At 44.2% G+C, this 22,888-nt stretch overlaps 1 protein-coding gene across 1 annotated transcript in view; it reads right to left on the reverse strand.

The window, feature by feature from the left end:
• lhx5 (LIM homeobox 5) overlaps positions 1-22,888 on the reverse strand; it is a 51,955-nt gene that overhangs the window by 12,750 nt on the left and 16,317 nt on the right. The window contains exons 5-7 of the mRNA XM_086097625.1: positions 6,935-7,093; positions 1,278-1,483; positions 644-1,243 (exon numbers count right to left, since the gene is read on the reverse strand). Coding sequence (XP_085953751.1) covers positions 644-816 — 173 coding nt within the window. The 5' untranslated portion in view covers positions 817-1,243; positions 1,278-1,483; positions 6,935-7,093. The remainder of the gene's footprint in view (positions 1-643; positions 1,244-1,277; positions 1,484-6,934; positions 7,094-22,888) is intronic.

The raw sequence follows: 22,888 nt of genomic DNA on the forward strand, positions 1-22,888 counted from the left end.
TGGCTGAATGTGCATTATTTTTTTTTAAATTGGAAGTCTTATCATGTGACATTGAATTTGCTAGTTTTAATTTGCATTTTTTTAAAACGCTGATTATAGCCAGATTTGTCAGAATAATGCCACATTGCACATGGCTGCTCGTGTATTTATAATTTTTTTAATAGCAAAAGAGTCGGTCAGCTATGAAACAAATGCTGCTTGAATTCTTTCATCTCTTTTTAAAATTATCATGCGAATTAAAAATCGGCACATTGAAGTTTACTTTTTTTTTTTTAAGATGCTTTGGGTTTCTTTGAACGAATAAAGCCAGAATACACATTTCTGTACGCATACATTTTTTTTAAGGAACACAAATTGCGAATTAATAGGCTAACAATGTTACTTTGAATATTATTATTATTAGTTTTAAATTAACTCCAAAACCATTTTGCCTCCCTAATAATAAAAAAAAAGTGCTACTTTTCTTTATTTCTATTCTATTTATACGACCAATAGGAGCCAATTTCTTTTACAACAACGCAAATTAAAATGACGCCTAATATACGAACCACCATCAACGACGGCGCACAATAATAACACAAATATATTTTTCTTTTCTTTTCTTTTTTTTCCCCCCTCTTATGTTTGTTGTTGTGGGTCCTACCGGAAGAAGTCCACCTTGCAGTAGAGCTTCCCGTCCCGCGAGAAGCACTTGTCGGTCAGCTTGCAGTTGCACTCGCAGCACTGCACGCACTTGGCGTGCCAGGCCCGGTCCAGCACGTTGAGCAGGAACCGGTCCAGGATGGGCCGCTCGCAGCCGGCACAGTGGACCATCATGACTGCGGCCCGCGGCGCGCCCACGCCCGACCTCCCCGTTCTCACGACTGGCTCGGCAGGCCTTTCCACGCGGAACCGCGTCTCGGATCCTCCACACCTGCCACCCTCCTCCTCCCGCGTGGGCAGGCAAAAAAAGAAAAAAAGAAAAGAAAAAAAAGAAGGGCAACGAAAAAAAAAAAAAAAAAAGAAGCCCCGGTATACCGGCTCGGTTCTGGGTGCTGTATCCACAAATCCACACTTGCTTGTTTGTTGTGTCCTGATCAGGCGCGCGCACCTGACTTGTTCCAAATCATAACAAGAAGAATATCCTGCAATCGTGCGCGTGCTCGTGGATTTGTTTTCTTTTCTCTCTCTTTTTTTTTTTTTTTTTTTTGGGGTTGGTGTGTCGTGGGGGTGTTCCACGCGTGTCCTGCGGGCTCCTCGCCACCTTCTCCACGCGTGTCCTGCGGGCTCCTCGCCACCTTCCGCGTCACTGTGGCCGCTTGTCACGCGGCGTGGACAAGCAAGGCGCCCCTCCACCTCGACACCGTCGCCGCCGCCATCACCCACGAACCATCGCCGCGCGAGCACATTGGCTGCCGCGCGCCTTAATTCCCTCGCGCGGAGAGCCAATCACGGGGAGGCTTCGGTTGTCATGGATACCGAGCTCACGGCTTCTCCAGTGGACCTGCATGTCAAGATGGGCAGAACCGGGTCCGAAAAATTGGCAGTGAGGCCTTTTTATTTTTTTTATTTTTTATGTAATATTCTTCATCATCAGTTTAGATATAGTTAAAATGTCAACTTTATCGTCAGAATATCTTTTGACGTTTCATAGTGGACAACTCGTCCAAAAGAGGACATCGTGTAGTGGCAAAATGTACAGCAGTGGACACAAATATGTCATCCCTTACACTGCCACCCACTGGTCATATATGTAAGTGCATGGAAATGATAAGAAATCACAAATCTCGTCCAGTGATGACAATGCTGTTGCATCATCAGTCACTACAGCGGACGCGAGTGTGTCATCACCAGATTTGATTTCGATTTTTATTCTTATTCTTTGCACTTACAAAAGCTGACCAGTGGATGGCAATGTTCGGGATGACTGCCTTGCGCTGACTGTAGTGACTGATGTGAGTCTTTGATGTCACAGTGGTGCATCATTGTCCTTTGGAAGTACCCCTTATAAGGTGTATGGGATGATTTACTTGGGTCTACTGTAGTGACTGATGCACAATTTACACTGCCACCCACTGGTCAGTTGCTGTAAATGCAAAAAAAAAAAGTTGCGCATCAGTCACTACAGTAGATGTAAATAAGCGAGCTGTTCAATTTTGAAAGACTAGCATTCACTGTAGTGACTGATGCACAATTTACACTGCCACCCACTGGTCAGTTGCTGTAAATGCAAAAAAAAAAGAAAAAAAAAAAAAGGTTGCGCATCAGTCACTACAGTAGATGTAAATAAGCGAGCTGTTCAATTTTGACAGACTAGCATTCACTGTAGTGACTGATGCACACATTTTTTTTTTTGGGGGGGGCAAACAAGGACTAATGCAACAGCGAGCGCATGACATTACACAGTGGCTGGTCCGGGTGTTGAGAGGGGGGGGGGGGGGGCTTGGGGAGGGGGGGGGGTCTTTTCACATGCACAACGCTATTTACAGGGAAATGCCACGGATTAGTCAGCAGCTTCATCAATAAAAGGCGAGAGGCCGGGGGCCAGTCGAAGAGGCCAATCTCAATATTTACAGAGCGGACGCGTGGGGTCAGTTTGCACTTTTCTTTTTTTTTTCTGTCTCTCTCTGCTCGCGGCGTCTGCGTACGTTCAGGTTTGGCTCACTTCAACCGCAGTCCAGACGACATTTGGAGAGACGGGCAAATAAATGTTTCAATGGCGGAAATGCTTTTTGATGCAAAAAAAGAAAAGAAAAAAAAAAGGTCAAGGCAGACATTTTACATGGGAAAATTCTCGCAGCACACTATTTAACAAAAAAAAAAAAAAGCACAAAAAGTATTTACAGTATACTTAAATATGAAGTCGTACTCATTTCTGCTTGTCACTGTCAAGTTTATAATAGTTTGGGAATTTTCAGTAGAGTTTGTTTTCATTCATCTTATTTGTAAACTTAACAACTTATTAACAATTTGAGGATGAATGAGCATGACAACTACAAGTAAAAAAAAAAAAAAAAAAATTCTACTTGTCCACGACCTCAAAACATAAAAGATCCGTGACCCTCTTTTAAAAAAAAATGACTGCATTATGAGACGATCCAACTCAATTTGTCGATTGAGTGACGACCGCGATGAAAGCATCCGAGAGCATCTTTGCGTATTTGCTGCAAGTCTGAAAGGGTTCAGAATGCAATAGAACATTTCGAATAAAGACCCGCGGCTGTGAAATAGAACGATGTCATATGTTTAGGATTGCTTTTTGTATTTCATATTAAAAATTGATTCGGAAAACACGTTACATTCATTCCTGGAGGTCGCGGAGGTCACATTTCGAAAGCAGCTGACAAAAAATTAAAGAGGAAAAAAAACGTGAATATAACATGAAAAAATTATTACAACGCATACTGTATATAAATACAGCTGATAAAACATTATATTATACTCGACATTTGCAATTTCTGGCGAAATTGTGTGTGAGTGCTGAATTAAAAAATATGGACAGGTGGAATGATTTCAAATGATACGGAACGATATTAAATGTTATGTTAATGTGATTCTGTTTTGTGAATTGTGTCATTGAAAATGAATAGGACTTTTGTGGGGTTGGAATTTTAGTGATTTTTTTTGGCCAGTGGGAATTTTTGGGCAAGTTGAAGATTGTTTTTTTTTAATTAATTTAATGAGCTGAATGTTGTTGACAAAGTTACGTTGAACGTCCCACTGGGAATGAAAGGAGATTTTTGATTTGTTTTAAAATTGTTACATTTTGGGAAAACTGTGCATTTTTGAAATGACAAAAATAATAGCCCACAAAGTGTGAATGTTTGGAGCATGTTGAAATTGGAACGATGCAAATCAGATGAATTATGTGAAAGTAGATGCATGTCAAAATAATGGGGGGGGGGGGGGGCGAAAAATACAAGGAGTGAACGCGGGATCGAGAGGGTGTCAGCGGGATCGTTTATTATTCTTTGCCTATTATGTTCATTATTTTCATTCAATTCTTGACATTTTTCCAAAGTTAACAACAACAACTAAAAACTTACGCCCCATAACAGTGTGTGATGACATCATTGTGGGTGTGGTTTCTGGGGTGCGGTGACAGGGAACATGTTCGTCCATGTGTGGCGGTTGCAGACGATGGCAGATGCGCTCCAAAAAGTCCTTCATCAGGGATGGTAAGGGGGGGTGGTGGGGGGGGGGAGGAGTTGGGGAACTGAACCTGGCCAATCAGAAAACTCCTGAAATTCCTGATGGCCACCATGTTCGCGATCCTACAAATCAAATTTTAGATTGCACATGTTTTGCTCTACTGCAGGATTTTGTGGTGATTTTCACATATTGTCACCCTCTTTAAATAACCGCTTAAGTCAAAAAAAAAAAATTTGTTTTGCTAAAATCATCCACTCATGATGCAAATGGTTCCAATTTGTGTTGTTTCCTGAAAAATCTGAAAAAAATGACTTGGGCGATTATTTCAAGAAGGCGTCGCTAGGCGAGGAATAAACACGAGCTAATGGAGCCTCCGAGCGCCGGTTGGACTAAATTTTCATCCCTCAACTTTTGTGGTCGCGAATAAACAATGGCTTTACATGACCACAAAAACAAGCAAGACATTTTCACCCCAAATGATGCGTCAGTCGCGCTCAACGCTGAGCGACGGCCGCCATTGCTAACGAGCCGCCGGCCAACGCTACGTTTCCATTCGCCGACGCCGACGTCTCTCTGCAGGCCAGGCCCCGCCTTCTCAAGTCACACGCATTCACACAGTCACAGATACGAGACTGTAGAACGAAAAGAATGGCGAGCTTAAATGGACAAAAATAATACTTGCTGGTAATATAAGTACAGTTTTAAACTATATATATATATAAATAATAAAGATTGCGAACATCCGCAGTCAACACAGTTGATTAAAAAAAGGTTTGCTTCTGTGTAAATGCGAGTGAATGCTTGTCTCCTTTATTCTGTACTTTTTAGTGCGTTAACTTAACAAGTGCAGAAAGAGCCTCTTGTCTGTCGCGCTCCGTTGACCCGAGGTACGATTTGTCCACGCTGCAACCAAGGACGTCGCTTTGCAACGCCAAGAACGGAGGCTCGGTTTCGTTTTCTGACCGGCAGCTCGACAAAAAAAACGAAAAAAAGAAAAAAAAACGGCAAAAGTTCACATCACGGCGTTCGGCGGTCGCGCGAGCCCAATCGATTTTTTTTTTCCCCGGACACTTCCTTTTTGAAGGACACCACCGCCTGCACTTGTATCTGACGGGAACCTCGGGGCCCCCCGAACGTCGGCCCGGCGAGCCGATTCCACTTTTACGGCGATCGATGGGAGGCCAGCGATTCAGAGGAAGGCCACGGAAAGTTGCCGCACTTGAAAAAAAAAAGAGAGAACGCGACCGCAGGCGTTTGGAAATAAAAGAGCACTGCCGGGTCGATGATTGCGATGATGCACACAGACCGGGGACGAGCCGCCATGCATTTTTATTACTAACATAGCGTGACAAGTTTTAGGGTAAGACGTTTTGCATTTTGTCGCACAATTCTAAGAAGATGTTTAATTAATAATAAATAACGACTAGAAAGTATGTGCTGATTATCAGAAGCTAACGATCTATACATAACGCAGCTCTGCTTACCTTTTGGCTTTGACTTGGAGTGGTTGGGGGTGGGGGGGGGGCAAAATAAACCTCAAGTACTGGTGGTGCTCTGATCGATCGATCAATTTCAGCGCAAAAGTATGTGATCGGCATATGTCGATCAATACCTCTCATTATCGATCGCAAAAAAACGATCACCCGCAGCCCTGCAGAGTAACTAGAGACCAGCATGCGGTGCAGTGTGGCGTTTTTGGGGCGGCGTGGCTCAGCGGTATGGTGGTCGTCTCCCGATCTAGAGGTTGCGGGTTCGATCCCGTGCCATTGTGACCATGTCGACGTATCCTTGAGCAAGATACTCAAACCCCAGTTGCTGCGTCATGAGTCGTCGAATGTAAAGCGCTTTAAGGGCCTTGTAAGGTGAAATGAAATTTACCATCCCTCCACACTGCATGGGAAATTTAAAAACAATTAAGGAAAAAAATCGGATCAATCGTTTAATCCAAAAATAATTTGACAGATTAATCGATTATCCAAATAATCGTTAGTGAGCAGCTCTAAATTGTGCAGCATGTGTGATGGATAATGGAATTGGCAGCATAAAACCCTGATTGGAACACCCCTATTAATTTATTTTGCTACCAGGACAAAAGGGGTGGAGCTAGGGAAATGAGGGCGGAAACAAAGTGTCCATAATGACAATAAAAGCATTTTCAATCATGGGAGCAGCACTTCATATACTTCACTGCATGTATGCGCTGCATGGACACGTCACCAAACACGACAGCGCTGCACATCAGAAGCTAACGCTAATCTGTGTATTCAACAGAACTCAGTGCAGCTCTGCTTACCTTTTGGCTTTGCCATGACAAAGGGCGGAATTAGCCTGTAGTCCAAACTGTGGTGCACATCAACAATTTCATTGAGCAATCTTGTATCAGAAGCCAACACTGTTAGCTAATGCTAATTTGAGCATTCAACAAAACTCAATGCAGCTCTGCCTACCTTGAGGCCTCCACATGATTGCAGGGATGAAATTAGCCCGGCGTGACTTCGTCAACATGACAAACGAGGAGGGAGCAAGTCAAGTTATCGGAATCTCACCTCGTTAGCTAATGCTACTCTGTCCATGCAACAAAACCCATCGCAGCTCTGCTTACCTTTAGGCTCTGGCATGGGATCAAGAGCTGGAAATCTACCAGCATATAATGTATCAAATTTTTATAGCTCAAAAAAAAATTTAAATTCTCAATTCTGATCTTTTCTGCCGTAACAAAAGTGGCATCAAGTCAAGAGGAAGCAAACTTTTAAGTGCACTAAAAGGAAATGGCTGACGCCGATTGTACGAGAATGCCTATTACCTGCGGCGCATTGTTCACAAAAACATCAGTTGAAGGATGGCCGCCATTCAGAGCGTCAAGAAGATTTCAACGGAGAAGGCATAAAGTTCCACATTTCTTCTTCTCGCCGTTCACACGTCACAAAAACTCCAAGGACCGACGTGGGGCCTTCAGGGGCCACTGGAATTTAGAAAAGACACATCGACTTGATGAACTTTGGCAACTCAAAACCCTGAAACGGGTTTCACTTTGTAACATGAAATTTGGTCGGCGTGTCTATCATGGGTAGACCCACAAAAAAAAAAGGATCAAGAAGCCACACCTGATGAGACCAAGGAAGTCGGCCATTTTGGTTTGAAGAGGCCATTTTTGTGTCATTCATTCATTTTAGGGCTCCTTCAAAGATGAATTTCTGTTTGACTTCTACCAAATCCTCATTGGCTGTTTCACTTGGCAACATGAAATTGTGACGCACGTCTACCATGAGTAGCCCCCCCCCCCCGCCCCCCCCCCCCATAAATAAGAAATCTCAAGAAACCATGACACAGCAAATTTGACATGAAGGTTAATTTTGACCATTTCCAGGAGTCCTTCAAAGACGAACTTGTCCTCGCGATCCCGTTGGATCGCAACTTAATTGGAAGCTTGCGTACAAGAACCGATGGATGCTGAACGGCAAAATAATTGAATTTTTGTCATTCCACGTGGGCACAGCGCAGCAGCAACGTTTGATGACTCGCCATAAAAACATTTTAATAACTCGGCCCAGCATGGACAGCGCGAGTGTCACTTGGCAAAATCCCATTTGCTGCTCACGAACCCCTAAAACGTCTCAAGAGGCCATGCTCGAAAAAGACACAGGAAGTCGGCCATGTTGGCTCGACGGCTCCCTTCCATGCATTTTGCCGTTCTGTGTTTTGTCGGAGCTGGAAATGTTTTGCCGGCTAATTTTGACGAAAACGCGCCACATTTGTGCGTCGGGGCTCAATCGCTATTTCTACGATTTTCGTTTTGAGCAAAAAAAAAAAAAAAAAAACAAGCGTCTTTTGTCCCCAATGGGTGTCTCGCGCGGCGCGTCACTTGAGCGAGCCGCCGCGGCGTGCACGGCCGGCGCTCGTGCCCGTGCTCGTGCGCACCGGCGACCACCTTCAGGGCACCTCTTTTGGCAGGGCCGCTCCCACGGGAGAGGTTAGCGTGATGGATGTCTGATTGGTAGCCCCCCCCCCGGGGGCCTCCCTCGCCGTCACCTCTCCGCGCTCTGAATTAAAAGGCCGTTTGTCTCCTGCGAGTCCTCAGCTGTAGAGCGCCGGCCGGCAATTTCACAGCACTCAGAGAGGGAGAGGGGGGGGGGGGGTTGTTGGGGGGGGGAGGCCATTACACGGGAGCTTGTCAGGGGAGCCATCAGAACCCGGACACGCCTGAGGGACTCTCTCTTTGCCGCCTCCTCCTCCTCCTCCTCCTCCTCCGCTCGCCTCCATCCGCGCCGGAGGCGGCCGACCTCGCCGGAAAACACATCAATATTCAAGGCCTGCGCCGTGCACGCGCGCGCGCGCGTTCCCTCCGCGAGCGCCGCCAAAAGCCGCAGCGCCGCCTCGCTCTCTCGTTAACACCCAAATCGTTGGAAGGCGGCGGGTCCACCGGTGGCGCCGTTCGCAGCGGGAGATGGCGACGTTGCTTTTAATGGCGGCCGCACGTGCGCACGTGCGCGCCACTTTATTGAAGCATTTGTCATGATTTCGGCCCGTGAGCCGGCAGTCAGGCATCGGTCACTCATTTGAATAAGAATGTGCCCAGTTGGGGGAAAAAAAAAAAAGTGTGTGAGGCCAGAAGGCGTTGGATGAAAGATTTGTTTGGACTTTCATAAAGGTGTGGGGGGGGGGGGGGGGGTGAGAGGAGGTGCGCCAACTGTGTCAGGATTCATTTTGATTTGGGTGCGTGTCACGATTCATCGCTGAATTAAAAAGGCTTTTTTTTAGCAACATCTTTTGCGCGCCAAATTTGAAGAGCACCTTTTTTACGTGTTCATTCTTTCGACATTTAACGTGATGAGGACGTCTTCCGCATTTTTTTGGACCCGCTGCACGCGCGCATCCTCCTCTTTTTCTAATCAGTTAATGACTTGCATAATTTAAAATGGGGGGAGAAAAAAAAGGCCCTGATATTTTGACATGAAAAAATATTCTGAACATCACACACAAACATTTATGAAAATGCTTTACTTTGATGTTTATTACTCAAATGCAACCTGTGCGACCTCGAACGTTAACCATCCGCTGTCACGCTAAAGGATCATCCATGGTCAAAATTAATAGTTCGATTAATCTGCGTTAATATTAATGATTAATGCGATCATTTTTTTGTGTGTTTAATTAATTAGTTAACACTTTAACTTTTGACAGGCACAACATAAAACATTTGAGAAAAGTGAAATGAAGGGAGGCTACATTTCGAACAGCAACAAAATAACAACACACTGTGATTTGTTTTTTTGTTTTCAGTGCAGAGGGCTCTCGTGTGAAAATGACCATTCAAGGACGGCACAAAAAAAATAAATTTTTTTAAAAATATATAAAACCCAGTGTAAGCGCAACTAAGCCATGTCTGCCATCTAGAGGTAAATGGTGATATTACAACTAAATTATACACAAATATTTTGTTATGAAAATTAATCAGAGGGCCACCAGTATCCCATCCTGATTGTAACTCTTACACATTTGGCCTGTTTTAACCCCTTCACACCCATAGATGGCCGCAGTGGACATGGCATATTTATATATATATTTATATATAAACTAATAAAACGCATCATTTGGATGATGTCAACGCTTCTGGTTAATATGTTGCATATAAGCACGTTACAGCCATATTATCCTGGCGTCCACTAAAGCAACTAAAAACATGAGATAACCCCCCCCCGCCCCCCAAAAAAAAAAAAAATACATGTTGTTCTTTCTTATGTGAGAAACGAGTCAAAATCAGCACACACACAAAAAATTTTACCCAGAAAAAAAAAATGTTGGTCTGAAGGGGCGACAGACAATTTCTATGTGTGGAAAAAAAACCCCAACGTGAATATGGAGTCATGACTTCCAACGCGCTGACTTAAAGCTGCCGCGTGAACGGCTAATTGGGAGCTTTATTTAGCTGCAGGTGAGCAAAAGTCACGAGGCCCCCCTACAAATTGTGTTCTCCTGAAGGAGTGGGGGAAAAAAGCAAACTGCACCTCACCTGCTCCACACGCACACACTCACGCACACTCACGCACCCTCCAGGTGACATTATGTGACATGCAGGTGCATCTATTCTGACTGAATGGCTCTCACGCGCGCGTATAATGAGGACGCTCACCTTGCACTATGCAGGCCTTCTAACGAGGTAATGAAGGAGGCGTGGGGGGGGGGCGGGGGCGGGATGGGGGGGGCTACTTGGGCACCTTTGGCCTCACCTACTCTATTAATCAGAGCGGGGTCACACGCCAGGCAGCCTCCCCCCCATCTGCCGGCCGGCGCTAATGGAGAACGGGGCAGAGCGAAGGAGGGATGGAGGAAGAGAAAAAAAAAAAAAGGGGAGCAGGAGGAGGAACAAGGACGGAGGTGAAGACAAGATGAAAATGTACAATTCATTGAGATGGCATTTCTGTGTTCGCCCTCATACGTCATGTTAGGAAACGTGTTGCCGAGAAACATTTTAGCAGCTGCCCTTTAAATTTGTCTTCCTTCAAAACGGTACTAAAAACGTTTGAAAAAAATTGTCATCTTTTCGCGGAAAAAAAACGTGAAAAGAGGAGGCGAGTCCGATGGGGGAGGGGGGGGGGGGAAAGAAGACGGAGAAGGGTGGACAAGGAAGGGACGTGGGAAGGAGGTGACAAGGTGGACGGGAAAAGAGGAGGAAGAAACGGGGTAAGAAAAGAAGAAGGGAAGAAAGAAGGGAGGAGGAAGCGCGAGGTGGAAAATGCGACAGGATGGAGAAACCGGCGGAGGAGGAGAAGAAGAAGATAAGAAAAGCGAAGATAAGATTATCTTTAATGAGCCGTGACTAAAAAAAGTTGTGCGGGGCGAAACAAATGTGATGATGGTGATTAATTCATTTTGGAAAACAAATATTAAGGCCAAAATAAACAATTGCCAATCGGCTCCTTTACAAAAAAAAAGAAAAAAAAAAAGAAAAAAAAGAAAAAAGTGCGGCCCAGAAAGTGAGATTACATTTTTTTTTATAGCAGATCCGAGAGTAACCTGATTCCAGTTTGTTTGTTTCTCTATTCTAGCGTCCAAAATGATGACCTAACACCAGTTGAATCGTAAAAATCATAATAATTGACGAAAACGCCGAAAGTTGAAGAAAACCACAATTTCTGTCATCACCACACAGCAAAAAGGCCCTGCGCTGAATTAACTCCCACAGAGTTGATTTGAACACTTTTTCAGAGTGGATTAAACCTCCACACTTTTCCAGAGTTAAGTCAACACTTTTAAAATCGTAAAATACTTCACATTGGAAGGAAAGTACAATTTTAACTCACTTAGAAGAGTTAAATCAACACTACGGGAGTAGACAAGTAACTCCTCTCAGACTCCTAAAAAGTTTTGCCCTGACCGGCATTCGGACAACATTTAACTCTGAAAATGCAAATACAACACTTTGGGAGTTAAAATTAACTCCTACAAATTTAACTCTCCAATTTTTGTTGTGCACATAAAAGCAAAATAACAAAAAATGAATCAAGTTCTCAGTGTCTCAATTGTAAAATGCTTTTCCAAACTTCGGCCATTTTGTCTTCGCAAAGTCACGTTGGCAGAGGAGGAGCTGATCAGGGTGCGACGCGGAGAGGGGGGGGGGGGGGGGCGAAGGAAAAACATAATCTGAGGCGCGTATGTGTTGTCAGCGTCGCGGCGACACAGCGGCCACTTGAATTAGCAGCGGAGGATTATGGGCCGAGAGCCTCATTAATCTGGCCAACAAACACGGGCCACTGAGGATATTTGCACCCCGAAATTGAAAAGATTAAGTCCTATTTGGCCGTGACTGGCGGGCCCCCGCGTGCGCGCCGCCGTTCAATATTCATGGTCGCCTAAATGTGCGCAGGCAAGGTGAGGTTACTAAATGTTGTCTGCAGGTTTTGGGACAGGCGGAACCGTAGCATAGATGAGCTAAGCTAAAGAAGCTAGCATCAATGCTGCCTTTTTTATAAGGGTCGTTGATGGATACACGTTTGCCCGGCGATGCTCATTTTCTGAATTATCTTGCGGTTTTACGACCAAAAAGAAAGAAAACCGAGTTGGGACTTTTACTTTGAAATCAAAATACAGGAGTTTGCATCATCCACAAGACAGTCGAAACGCCACGAGAGCAGCTAACAGGATTGTATCGTCTCAAAACGACGAAAATAAATAAATAAAAATAAATAAAAGAGTCCCCTTTTAGCAACTGGTATGAAATGATATGACTTGAAAAATATAATCAATATTAATTTTGTCCAACAAATATGCAGTATTTATTCATGATAATTTTACTTGTGTGGCTAGCTAGCTTGTTTTGTTTGGATGGCTAATTGTTTGCCTCTTAACTAATTAAAGTTGAAAATATTATGTCGTGCGACCAACCATCATCTGGTGCAACCATTGTAGAAAGCTTTACATGATAGATGTATGTCCTAATTTATAGATGTGCTAAATTGTAGATATAGGAACAGTTAAAAAAAAATTAAATAATAAATATTTTATGAGTTTTTATAATGAATTATCTGTGCTTGGTCCGGTCAAATAAAACTTTGACAAACATAACAATACATGGAGACAGACAACAAAACTATACTCACCGGCATATTCTTTATCCTCTGCAAAAAAACACCCACTATTACTGAATTTTTAGGTAGTTGTGAAACTCTTCTAAAGTTCCTGTCTTCTTGACTGTATTATACTGCCCCCTGGTGGCCATAACACTGCTGCTGCGCACACCAGAAGTCGCCACAATGACTAAATCAGGATGAATAAAGTGTTAAATTCTTTTCATTTGTCGTCTTTGCATTACAATGATATGTTTTTCTTGTTTTTTTTGTTTTTACAAAATACCATCTCATTGGGCGAGTTTCTTTTTCCAGGCTAATAATTATCACCCAAAAAAATGGCCTTAATTAAAATGTTCGATTTCACAAAGGAAATGCGCGCCAGTAAGGACACCGCGATTCTATTCATGGCGGCAGCGGAGGACACTTTTTAAAGACAAATGTGCAAAGTCTGCTTGATTTTCTTTTTTTTTTTCTTTTCTTTCTTTTTTAGGCAGGAAGAGAAAGATGTCTATGGTGCACTTTTGAAATGAGTCCGCATTCATGACAATTAACATCCAGCGCGCGCACGCACGCAAACGCACCTGCAATTCATCAGCGGCGACAACACGTTGTTGCTGAACTTCAGCCCATTTTTCAGCTTTTCCGACATCTTGAGTTTTAATTTGCTACATTTGAATAAAGACATCTGTACTTTTTACTCCTTACTTTGTCAAAAATAATTGTGTTCCTTTTTTTTTTTTTTTTTACGTCCGCAAATGACGACGTAAACGTAAACAACACTTTAAATTAGAGAGAATTGTTCGCCGCTGAGAACAATTTGTGGCTTTTGTCATTCAAAAATTCTTCTTCTAATCTGAAAAAACACAGACAGGTAAGCTGTTTTTTTTCCCAGTTGTTACCGTTTGGTGTTGGTCAGTTCACAACATTGGAAAAGCTAGCACAACACTTAGCTTTTGGCTAAATTTTATTTTATTTTTTTTAACATTTTTTTTTCAGTCCGTAGTTCTCTTATTTTTACATAATGGGCGAGTTTATAGTGTTAGACCTGCTCATAAGATTTGAATGTAGGCAGAACGCTTATCCAGCGTCAACAAAATAGCAGTGCTAGCAATACTACACTAGCATTAGCATAAACAAAAAAAAAAAGAAGCTGACGTGAACCACAATTGCCACATTGGTAACATGAATTACATGAACTGTTAATGGTTGAAAGTAGTATTTTTCAGAATGTACGTTTAATTTAGATGTGAAGCAGAAATATTTGCTAATTCTGTTGCCTCTGAATCCTGCCTGAGGTCAAAGGTCAGGATTCAGAAAAGCTACCGAAGCCAGCAAAATGATTGACACCTCGTTGATCACGCCTTGTCTGATTGGTTATCCCCCCCCCCCCGGGCGAGTTGATTTTTCTGAAAATCAAATTAGAGGTTCGAGGCAGGGCCAGAGAGGGATGATTTTTTTGTGCGATTTTTTTTTTTTTACACCAGACAATTTTAAATGATAAGATACCGCCGAGCGATACTAACAGTTGTAACATATACAGATGTTTTTTTTTTTTTTTTTTATATTGTAAACTCCCGCTACTCTACTACTTTTATTAGCCTCTTTCTTTGCCACACAAGCATCCGTACTTGAGCTTAAGTACAGAATGCAAGGAAGTGCTTTAGCCTCCTCTGCCATTCACACCGCATCAGTCTTACCAAAATGCGACAAAGCTTATTTCGCTGCCTCTAGCCTGGCCTGTGCAGGCGCTATCGCTAATGTTTCCCCCCTTTCTGCAGGAGATCAATATGTTTGGAAGCAGACAAACAGCCAGGCAGCCTCCATCCCAACAACCCCCCCCCCCCCCCACCCCACCCCCACTCACTCGCACCATCACACCAGACCACCGCTGGAGGCCTTGACAGCACACAAGCAGCCAAGCAAACAAGCCCCGATTCCTCTCCAGAGTCAACAGCGCACACTATCAAGTGCGCCATCTACTGTATTGACAATAAGCCCGCCATATGCGCCTTAGCAGCATGGGGGGGGGAGTAGAGGGGGGGGGTGCTAACATCGCACAGTTCGCTCGCCGGCCCAATCGGGTCAGCTCCGCTCGAGCGGCATCGATCCGAGCGGGGAGGGCCGGGACAAAGTGATGCTGCCCGAGCGCGACGAGAAAAACGCAGCGCTCGGGCCAAGACGACGTTTACGGCTGACATAAGCCTGAGTAAACAGCCGTATACAGTGCAGACAGCGCAAACACACCATAGCCAGACTAAACCAACAAGCGGGAACCCCTGGGGGGGGGGGGGACCCCTGACGGGGGGGGGGGGGACCCCTGACTCCCCTTTCCTCAATTCATCATCTATTCTAAACCTTATTTGAAGTAGTTTTTTTTTTTTTTTTTTTTCATATCGAAAAGCTGGGCTGCTTGCAAATAATGTTAGCTTTCCTGTTCGCACCATTAATTTTTTAAAAATGTTGGTTTTGGAAAACAATATGAAATGAATACTATAACTGAGAAGGGGGAAAATGACAAAGGACAAAAATATTTGTTAGAAAACTTCTACAGAAATATTCCATTAAAAATACGTATATGTTAAAAATTTTAAATGAGAAAAATGCGGGAAAAAAACAACACTGTTACATGAAAAAATGAAACAGTATAAGAGAAAATAGTGGAAAAATGCTGATTTATTAGATAAAAAAACATTTGAAAAACAAGTAACACAAATTGAAGAAAGAAAGAAAGAAAAACAAATACATGGATATTACATGAAAAATACAAAACTGAAAAATATATTCAGAATTTTGGGGGGATTTTTTTTTTTTTTACAGCATTTACATTTTTAAAAGATATTGTAACACATTGAAAATAATACAAGCATACATAGGTCAACTAGTGGAGCCCAGGTTTGAAAGCAAACACGGTGAAGCAGCTTTTAACTGTTCTGCTGCATGCAAATGGAGCAAATTGCATTCAGAAGTGAAAACATTTGACAAACTGCGACAGCGCATCGATCCTTCCATGTGTTTACAGTAAACAAATCCTGGTTTTCCGAACAAACAGATTTAACTTTAGTTATCTGAAAATATACATGATGAGTCATGGCCAAATATGTACATTAGAAAATGAACCAACAGCCGTCGCTTTCTGTAGACGTACAAAGCAGGATTAAGGAGCATTTGATTTTCAACAATCATCAGTAAAAAAACTTGGCTGACTTGAAATACTGCACTTCCTGTTTTCGTTCTTCTTCTGTCATCAAATTTACGCAGTTAGAATCGTAGTGTGCCGCCATCTAGTGGTTGACGTTTAAATTACAATCGGCAATAAACGAGAAGCAGGCCAAAACAAAAACATCTGCCAAATATTGGGACCGTAAACGCGGAACTCGTAATGGAGTCGGGATTACTGCGTGCTAAACTTCAATATGTGCAATTCTCGACAGTTTCGCATGCATTGTTTCCGCACGAACGTACACAATCGCATCAGGCCACACGCGCGCGCTGCAAGAACGCGGCGGGGGTGGCCGAATGAATCCAACGCCAACGTCCCCAAAAGGTCGGCGAGACCGCCGAGCGTATGTAAACATCACAGCGCATTAGCTCGCGAGTGATCAGCTGACCTGAAGGCTTAAATGAGGATAAATGAGAAAAGGGGGCGCCAACAATCGAGTGATCGAACGCCTGCTCCTCCCGCTGTCGGGGGGGGGGGGGGGGAACGCTTTGTGAGAGATTGCCTGTGTGTATCATGAAGCAGCTGTGTGCAAAAAAGTGCTCATGGTGCATGCGTGTGCGTGTGCGCGCGTGTGTGTGCGTGTGCGTGGACATTTCTGTGTGGCAGAGATAAGGGATCCCTATCAGCTGCATCAGGGAGGGGGCTTAAGATCCCGATGGGCGTGAGGAGAGAATGAGTTTTCCTCGCCACTCTGCATATTCCGGGATTACACCGCACCTTTAGATACGCTCCAGCTCAGCCGAGCTGCGCCTTCGGGCGACACGCGTGTAGATTATTGAAATACGCTGTCGCGCACTCCAAGGCGAAGGAATGGGAAAAGCGACACCACGGGCGCGGCGAATGAAACACAGTGCGCCCGGGATAACCGTGATAGGATTTCTTTGTGACATTGTTGGGAATGAACTGCAGCCTTTGAAAAAAAAAAAAAAAAAAAAAAAAATGAAGAGAAAATGAATGACACCACCAATGTCAAAAAGTGTGTTTTTGAGAAAATATGTAAAAGTGTCAGTAAAAATTTAATGTATTGTGGGTATTTTGAGGATGCTAGGTCAGAGAAGCTAACTCATGCTAAAGTCATGATATATTAAGATGTGCAGTGGATCCTTGATTTAAAGAGTAAGTCAAGTTAAACATTTTATTATTATTATTATTTTTTTTTTTTTTACAGAAATATGTTCTATAGACGACACACTAGTCTAAACATGACATTCTGATTGTGGAATATGAATTAAGTGGCAAAATCCGCTCTCAGGGGCGGCCATTTTGCTTCTTGCTGTCAACTTAAAAGTCACCTCACAGTGCTTAAATGATCAGCTTGCGAACGTCACGTGACCAAACCAAGAAAACGGGTGAGCCGCGATTGGTCGTTACCTGAGACCTGCGATGTGAAATTTTAGTCAAAACAAAAACAAAACCAACAACAGCAACCACAACCAGCATCTGAAAAATGCTAAAGTTGGGGCATTAGCAATGCTAGATTGATTTTAAAAGATGTGAAAACTGTATTGTGAAAACAAACAAATCATTTGTGATATTATAAATATTCAGTATACCACATTAACATGTCATAACGTAACTTAATTTTTGGCTTCCCGGGTTCTGTGTAGCACTTGCGTTAGCTTAGCAGTTAGCATGGCTTACTACGCTATCTCCTTCGCTGCCATTGAAAGTGATGATTAACCGACTGAGGTGCGACTCCGCAAGCCAGCTGAAACTCGTTACTAGCGAGATGTTGCGGTGGTGCAAATGGCAATTAGCTTTGCCTGGACTTGCTACTTCCTGGCGCGAGCGCATGTGCGTCCATCTTGGGACCATCGGAAAAAAACGTAAAAAAAATCTGTGATTCTTAGTTCTGCTATCAAACTGTGACGGGAAACCGCAGAGCTTCTACGTAGAAGGTGAGGACAGGTGCGAGCCTGACCCTCTCACATCATAGGGGGGGAGGAAGGAAGGGCCAGCTCAGGGCTGGCTTGGCCTCGCACCCTCCCCGTCACCGACCACCCCCACCCCCTCCCGCTCCCCGCATGCAGCCTCTGGCTAATTACGTCCTTTTTCAAATGCAAAGCAGCGGCAGAAAGTGAGATGATTTCTGGGCCGCCGCTTTGGGGACGAGGCGAGCGAGAGGAGGCTGAATGGGAAGAAAGCGGTGACTTTCTTTTGCGCGTTTGGCGGGGACCTTTGAAGTCGGGGACGTCGGCGGGAGGGCTGAGGAGCGGAGGGGATCTTGGATGGTGAGGGTGGTGGGGGGGGGGGGGGGGGGGGCGATCCTCGGGTTCTTCTTTACTGCCAGAGAAGATCGTGTTAACGAGATGGCCTCTAAAGACGAATTAAATGGTGGGAGAAAAGAAACACGATCGGACCCGGCCCTACTTAGAGACTCCCTCCCTTTTCAGTGCCGGCTGAATTCCTCAGCTCAGCTCTTTGGAGGGCCTGGAGTGCGGGGGTCCAAATGTGTGCGCGGAGGGGTCACCCGTCCTTTAGTCACACATCCCGGCGCCTGAATGGGGAGGTCGGGGACTTACACGGCGATGGCGGGTCAGAAGTGGCGAGGATTACACGTCGGCTCTAAGCCGCCCGCACGCCACTGTTTTCATGTTTGTTGTTTGGCGGCCAAGAAAAGGAGACGGCCGGGGGAATTAGTGGAAAGCTCGGGAGATGAATGGCCATCTTATTCGCACCTCTTGTTGGCTGTTTTTCAGTACGTGGACCCCCCCCCCCCCCCACCCACACCCCCCCTCACAAAAAAACAGAGCTCTCATTTGTCGTGGCGCTGAAAGCGCGTTAGGGTCGCCTTTGTGCGCACAAAAGCCGACTCCCCTCGTGGCTTTCACGCCCCTGCTGGAGCAACAAGGGGATTTACGTCCCCCCCCCCGACTTTGATTGGAGAGTTGTGCTTCTCTTTCTTGATTAATCAACTGAGTCCGGCACCTTCTATGGCTCTATAATCCCCCCCCCCCCCCCCCCCGCAAAACTATAAACACCAGCTAACGACTTCAAAGCGACCGCTAACACGCATAAACATTCAAAACTAAATTTGACCGACCTGATTCAAAACATTCCTATTTGTCCCTTGACAGCCACCATACCCCCCCCCCCCTTGTGTCGCTTGTTATCTATTGGCACACACAACATTTAAATGTCACGTTTTCAGGGCAAGGAGAGCTCGTAGCTTGAGGAGATTTGTGGCACGTATTGGCCGTGTCCAAAATGTGACAACACTTCCGTATTTTTCACAACGAATATTGTTTGGATGAGAAACATACATGCTAGCTAAATGTAGCATCCGCAAGAAAAACCCACCAAAAGCGTGATGTCATTTTGTCATTTTGTCATGACACAAAATATTAGCAAGTCTCACAAAAGCACGCGAGGACATCTTGGACTGTTTGCGGGCCTCAACGTTCTCTTCGCTGGCTGCGTCTTACATGAGACAACAATCTCTTGTATTTTGAAAAAAAAAAAAAAGACAGCAGCGTCGTCTTACGTCTCCCAGAATCGTCCTGAAAAAGCAATTGTGGAAACATGAGAGAAAGAAAAGAGTGTTTTGGACCATCGTGACCTCGAGATTGCCACAAGTACACGCTGCGTCCGACACATGACGACACTTTTTGTTTTTTCCATAAAAAAAAAAAAAATGCAATTACAACACATACAGGACGTTTACAGGCTTTCGTGCTGCTATTTTGGTTAGCAAAAGTGAAAAAAATATATATATATATAGAAGTTATCTTCATGCTTTTTTTTATTTTATTTTTTTACATTGAAGTTATGAAATACACAAAGTAACAAGAAATCCTGAGAGGAGATAAAAAAAATTCAAAAAAAGAAATAAAAAGGGACCAAAACAGCACTGTTTTAATTTTCAGTTAAAAGCGGTCCGGTGTAAACGACGCCCCCGAGACTCTGACTTTCTCTACCTTATCAGCTTGGCGGCTTTTGATGGGTCCCGTGTGGGGTTTTCATTGAGCTCCACTGACAAGTGCCTTGGAGGGGGTGGGGTGGGGGGGGGCTGTCGAGGGTTAGTGATAAACTGGTAGATGGGGGGTGCGCCAAGCGGCGGCGATAAATCAAGTTCCGGGGCTAATCTATTTAGCGCGCTCTCGCCATTATCCTGTGGCAGAAACAGCTAATTAATGAAGTCATTCCACAATGAAGGGGTTTCGAACGAGCCCATTTAAGATGATTACGGCGGGACAACCCTTCAGAATCGGTCCAAACCAAGTCCACGAAAACACGTGAAGACACCCGAGATCTGCGCCGGAACAGTTGAAGGAAGCTGGAGAGAGAAACGAGCGATACAAACGCACATGCTAACGTTAGCCTAGCCCGTCTCTGTCGTTTGTTTACGTGCTCGAATCCAGCAGGTGACGTTGCTGTTTCTTTTTTCTTTTTTTGCTCTTCCTTCCTTTCCTCGTCTAGCTGCAGGTTCCAATGGAAGGGTTCAACAGTTGTTGTTCATATTTCTAACTCCCCCCCCCCCCCCCCCCGGCCTGGCTTTCCCACGTTTGCCGACGAGATGCCAGCAAGCGGCGTTGTCGCCGTCTCATGTCGCTGCCGTTTGCCGTCCCTTCCCTCCTCGTCTCGTCTCGTCCCTGCTTCCCCAACAGATGTTGTTGTTCATTTTGCCGTTGTTGTCTTTTGTTTGTTGCTCTCTGCTCTCGCTTTTCTCCTCACTTGTCCCCAGTTTTCCCCCCGGCCAAGTCCCAGCAAGGTCTTATTGTTGCGGCCGTCCTGCTCTTTCTTCGTCTCCTCCATTGCATTCAACACGCCGTGTTTTTTTTGTTTTTTTTTCAGTTTTCCGCTAAGTGCTTATTAAGAAAAAAGAAAAAAAAAAGAAATCCCGCAAACCGAGGCGAACTGAGCTGAGCCGGTACTGCTGACATTCTGCTCCCATTCCTAAAAATAAAAAATAAAGTCCCAATAGGCAAACAGTACGAAATGATGTGCTACAAGCTAAAAAAAGAACAGCACGGCTCCGCTCACCCACGAGGGGATGAAGCAATCGTGAGGAATTAAAGAAGAAGAAGGAAAGGGAAAAAAAAAAAAAAAAAAAAACGCCACCACGGAAGGTTAATTAGCTTGGCAGCCGCGGATAGCAGAGATACCGCGGCATAAACAATTATTCCCCCACTTGTATTTGATTAAAACAACACACCAAGTTTTATCCCTGACTGCCTTTGACCTCCTCTTTAGTGCGTTTTCTCAAGACAATTACGACAAGAAGGACTGACGTTCCAATTTTGAGATTTAAAAAAAAAAATATATATATATAAAACGGATTCAGTTGACTGCTGGTGGTGACATTTAAACGCAAACCGAAGAGGTAAGAAGCAAAAATGAGCAGTTAACCGTCAGTTCTCTGTTTGGAAAAACAAAACCTTTTTCCCAGTTGTATAAAAAAAAAGAAGAAAAAAAATACTTATTTTCAAATATATAAGATTCTTATTCAGTTGATTGCATGTGACAATGTTTAGGCATTAGACAAAGAGACTAGCGGCTAACGTTAGCATCGTTGAGTTAACTCCAAGTTGTTTTCAGAGTTGAAAAATTGTCCATTTTTGAGACCTGTATTCAGAAACATAGCTAAGGAATGCTAAATTCAAATGACTGTATGTGCTAATGGCTAACATTAACATAGTTCAGGTAACTCGCAGTTCTTTATTTCCAAAAGTTGACGTGTTGAACAGAAACAGTGTTGTTTTCAAAAAACCCATTTTCAAATACTGTATAGAATTCTGCTGCCTGCATGTGCTGACATTTAGACGTTAGCTCAAAGGAGCTAGAGGCTAACATTAGCATTATGTATAGGCTATAACCACCCAGTTCTCCAATTTCAGAGTTGACACAGCAAGTAGAGTTTTGAGCGATGATGTGGAAACGGTAACGGTATCATTTACAAAAATGTCCTATTTTGAGACCGGTCTTCAAAAACGAATTCAGTTCGTTGTATGTGCCAACATTTAGACCTTATCCAAAAGGGGCTAGCAGCTAACAGTGCAGTTGACTTAACTACCATTTCTCCAATTTCACTTAATGCGGTATAAACAACGTTGCTTCTCAAACACATCCAATTTGGAGCCCCGTTTAATGAATATTCTGCGCAAGTATGTTAATTCGTTTGACTGCGTTTGTCAACATTTACACTTCAGGCTAAAGGCTAATGCTCATTAGTGTCGTTTAATGAAAAGGCAGTTCCCCGTTTTCCAAGAGTATCACATTCAGAGTTGCCGTGGAAACGGCGCTTCCTACTTGGGGAGCAGTTTTCAAATAAATAAGGAGTTTCCTGCCTTTGGACATCGGTTGAAAGGGGTTAATGGCTAACATTAGCGTAGCCTACTTAACTACCAGTTTTGCAATTTCAGAGTCAACGTCCCAATTTCCATTTCTTATTGCACTGGCACAAGGATGCTCATTCAGTCGATTGCACGTGCGGAGATTTTAGCGCAACGTTAGCGTCGTGTAATTGAATGCTCGCTGTCCTTTTTTTTTTTTTTTTAAAGACCGCAGATGTAATTACCTCGCGGAATGCCAAAATTTGAAACGCCGCAGGTGTACCCGATGACGTGCCTGCCGAGTGTATCGAAAGACCCGCTATTGCTTTAATAATCTTTTCCGCGAGTAACTAAATGAAGCACAAAACGCCGAGAAGAGCCGATGATCGTCGCTCCCTCGGGTCAAGCCGCGCCGCAGTGTGCCGATGACCCGGCCGAAGGAAGGAAGAAGAAGAAAAAAAAAAAAAAAAGTCATCACGGCCGAGTCACTGATCGGGTTTTTGTCTCCCCGACCTTATTTTCTCCTCAGTGGACACGGCTCAGACGGCTCAATCCACTCCATCAGATCACAGCTCATCCCTGCAAATCCTCCCCCCTTTTTGCCTCCCTTTCTTTCCCCCGTAATGCTCAAACCCGCGTCGGCACACAAGGCCTCCTTTTCAGTGGCCGTGTTCCTGGAGGTGGCCTCATTAGCCCGA

This window comes from Leptonotus elevatus, chromosome 15 (assembly GCF_054856555.1).
Source record: "Leptonotus elevatus isolate MCC_2025b chromosome 15, RoL_Lele_1.0, whole genome shotgun sequence".
Classification (NCBI taxonomy): Eukaryota; Metazoa; Chordata; class Actinopteri; order Syngnathiformes; family Syngnathidae; genus Leptonotus; species Leptonotus elevatus.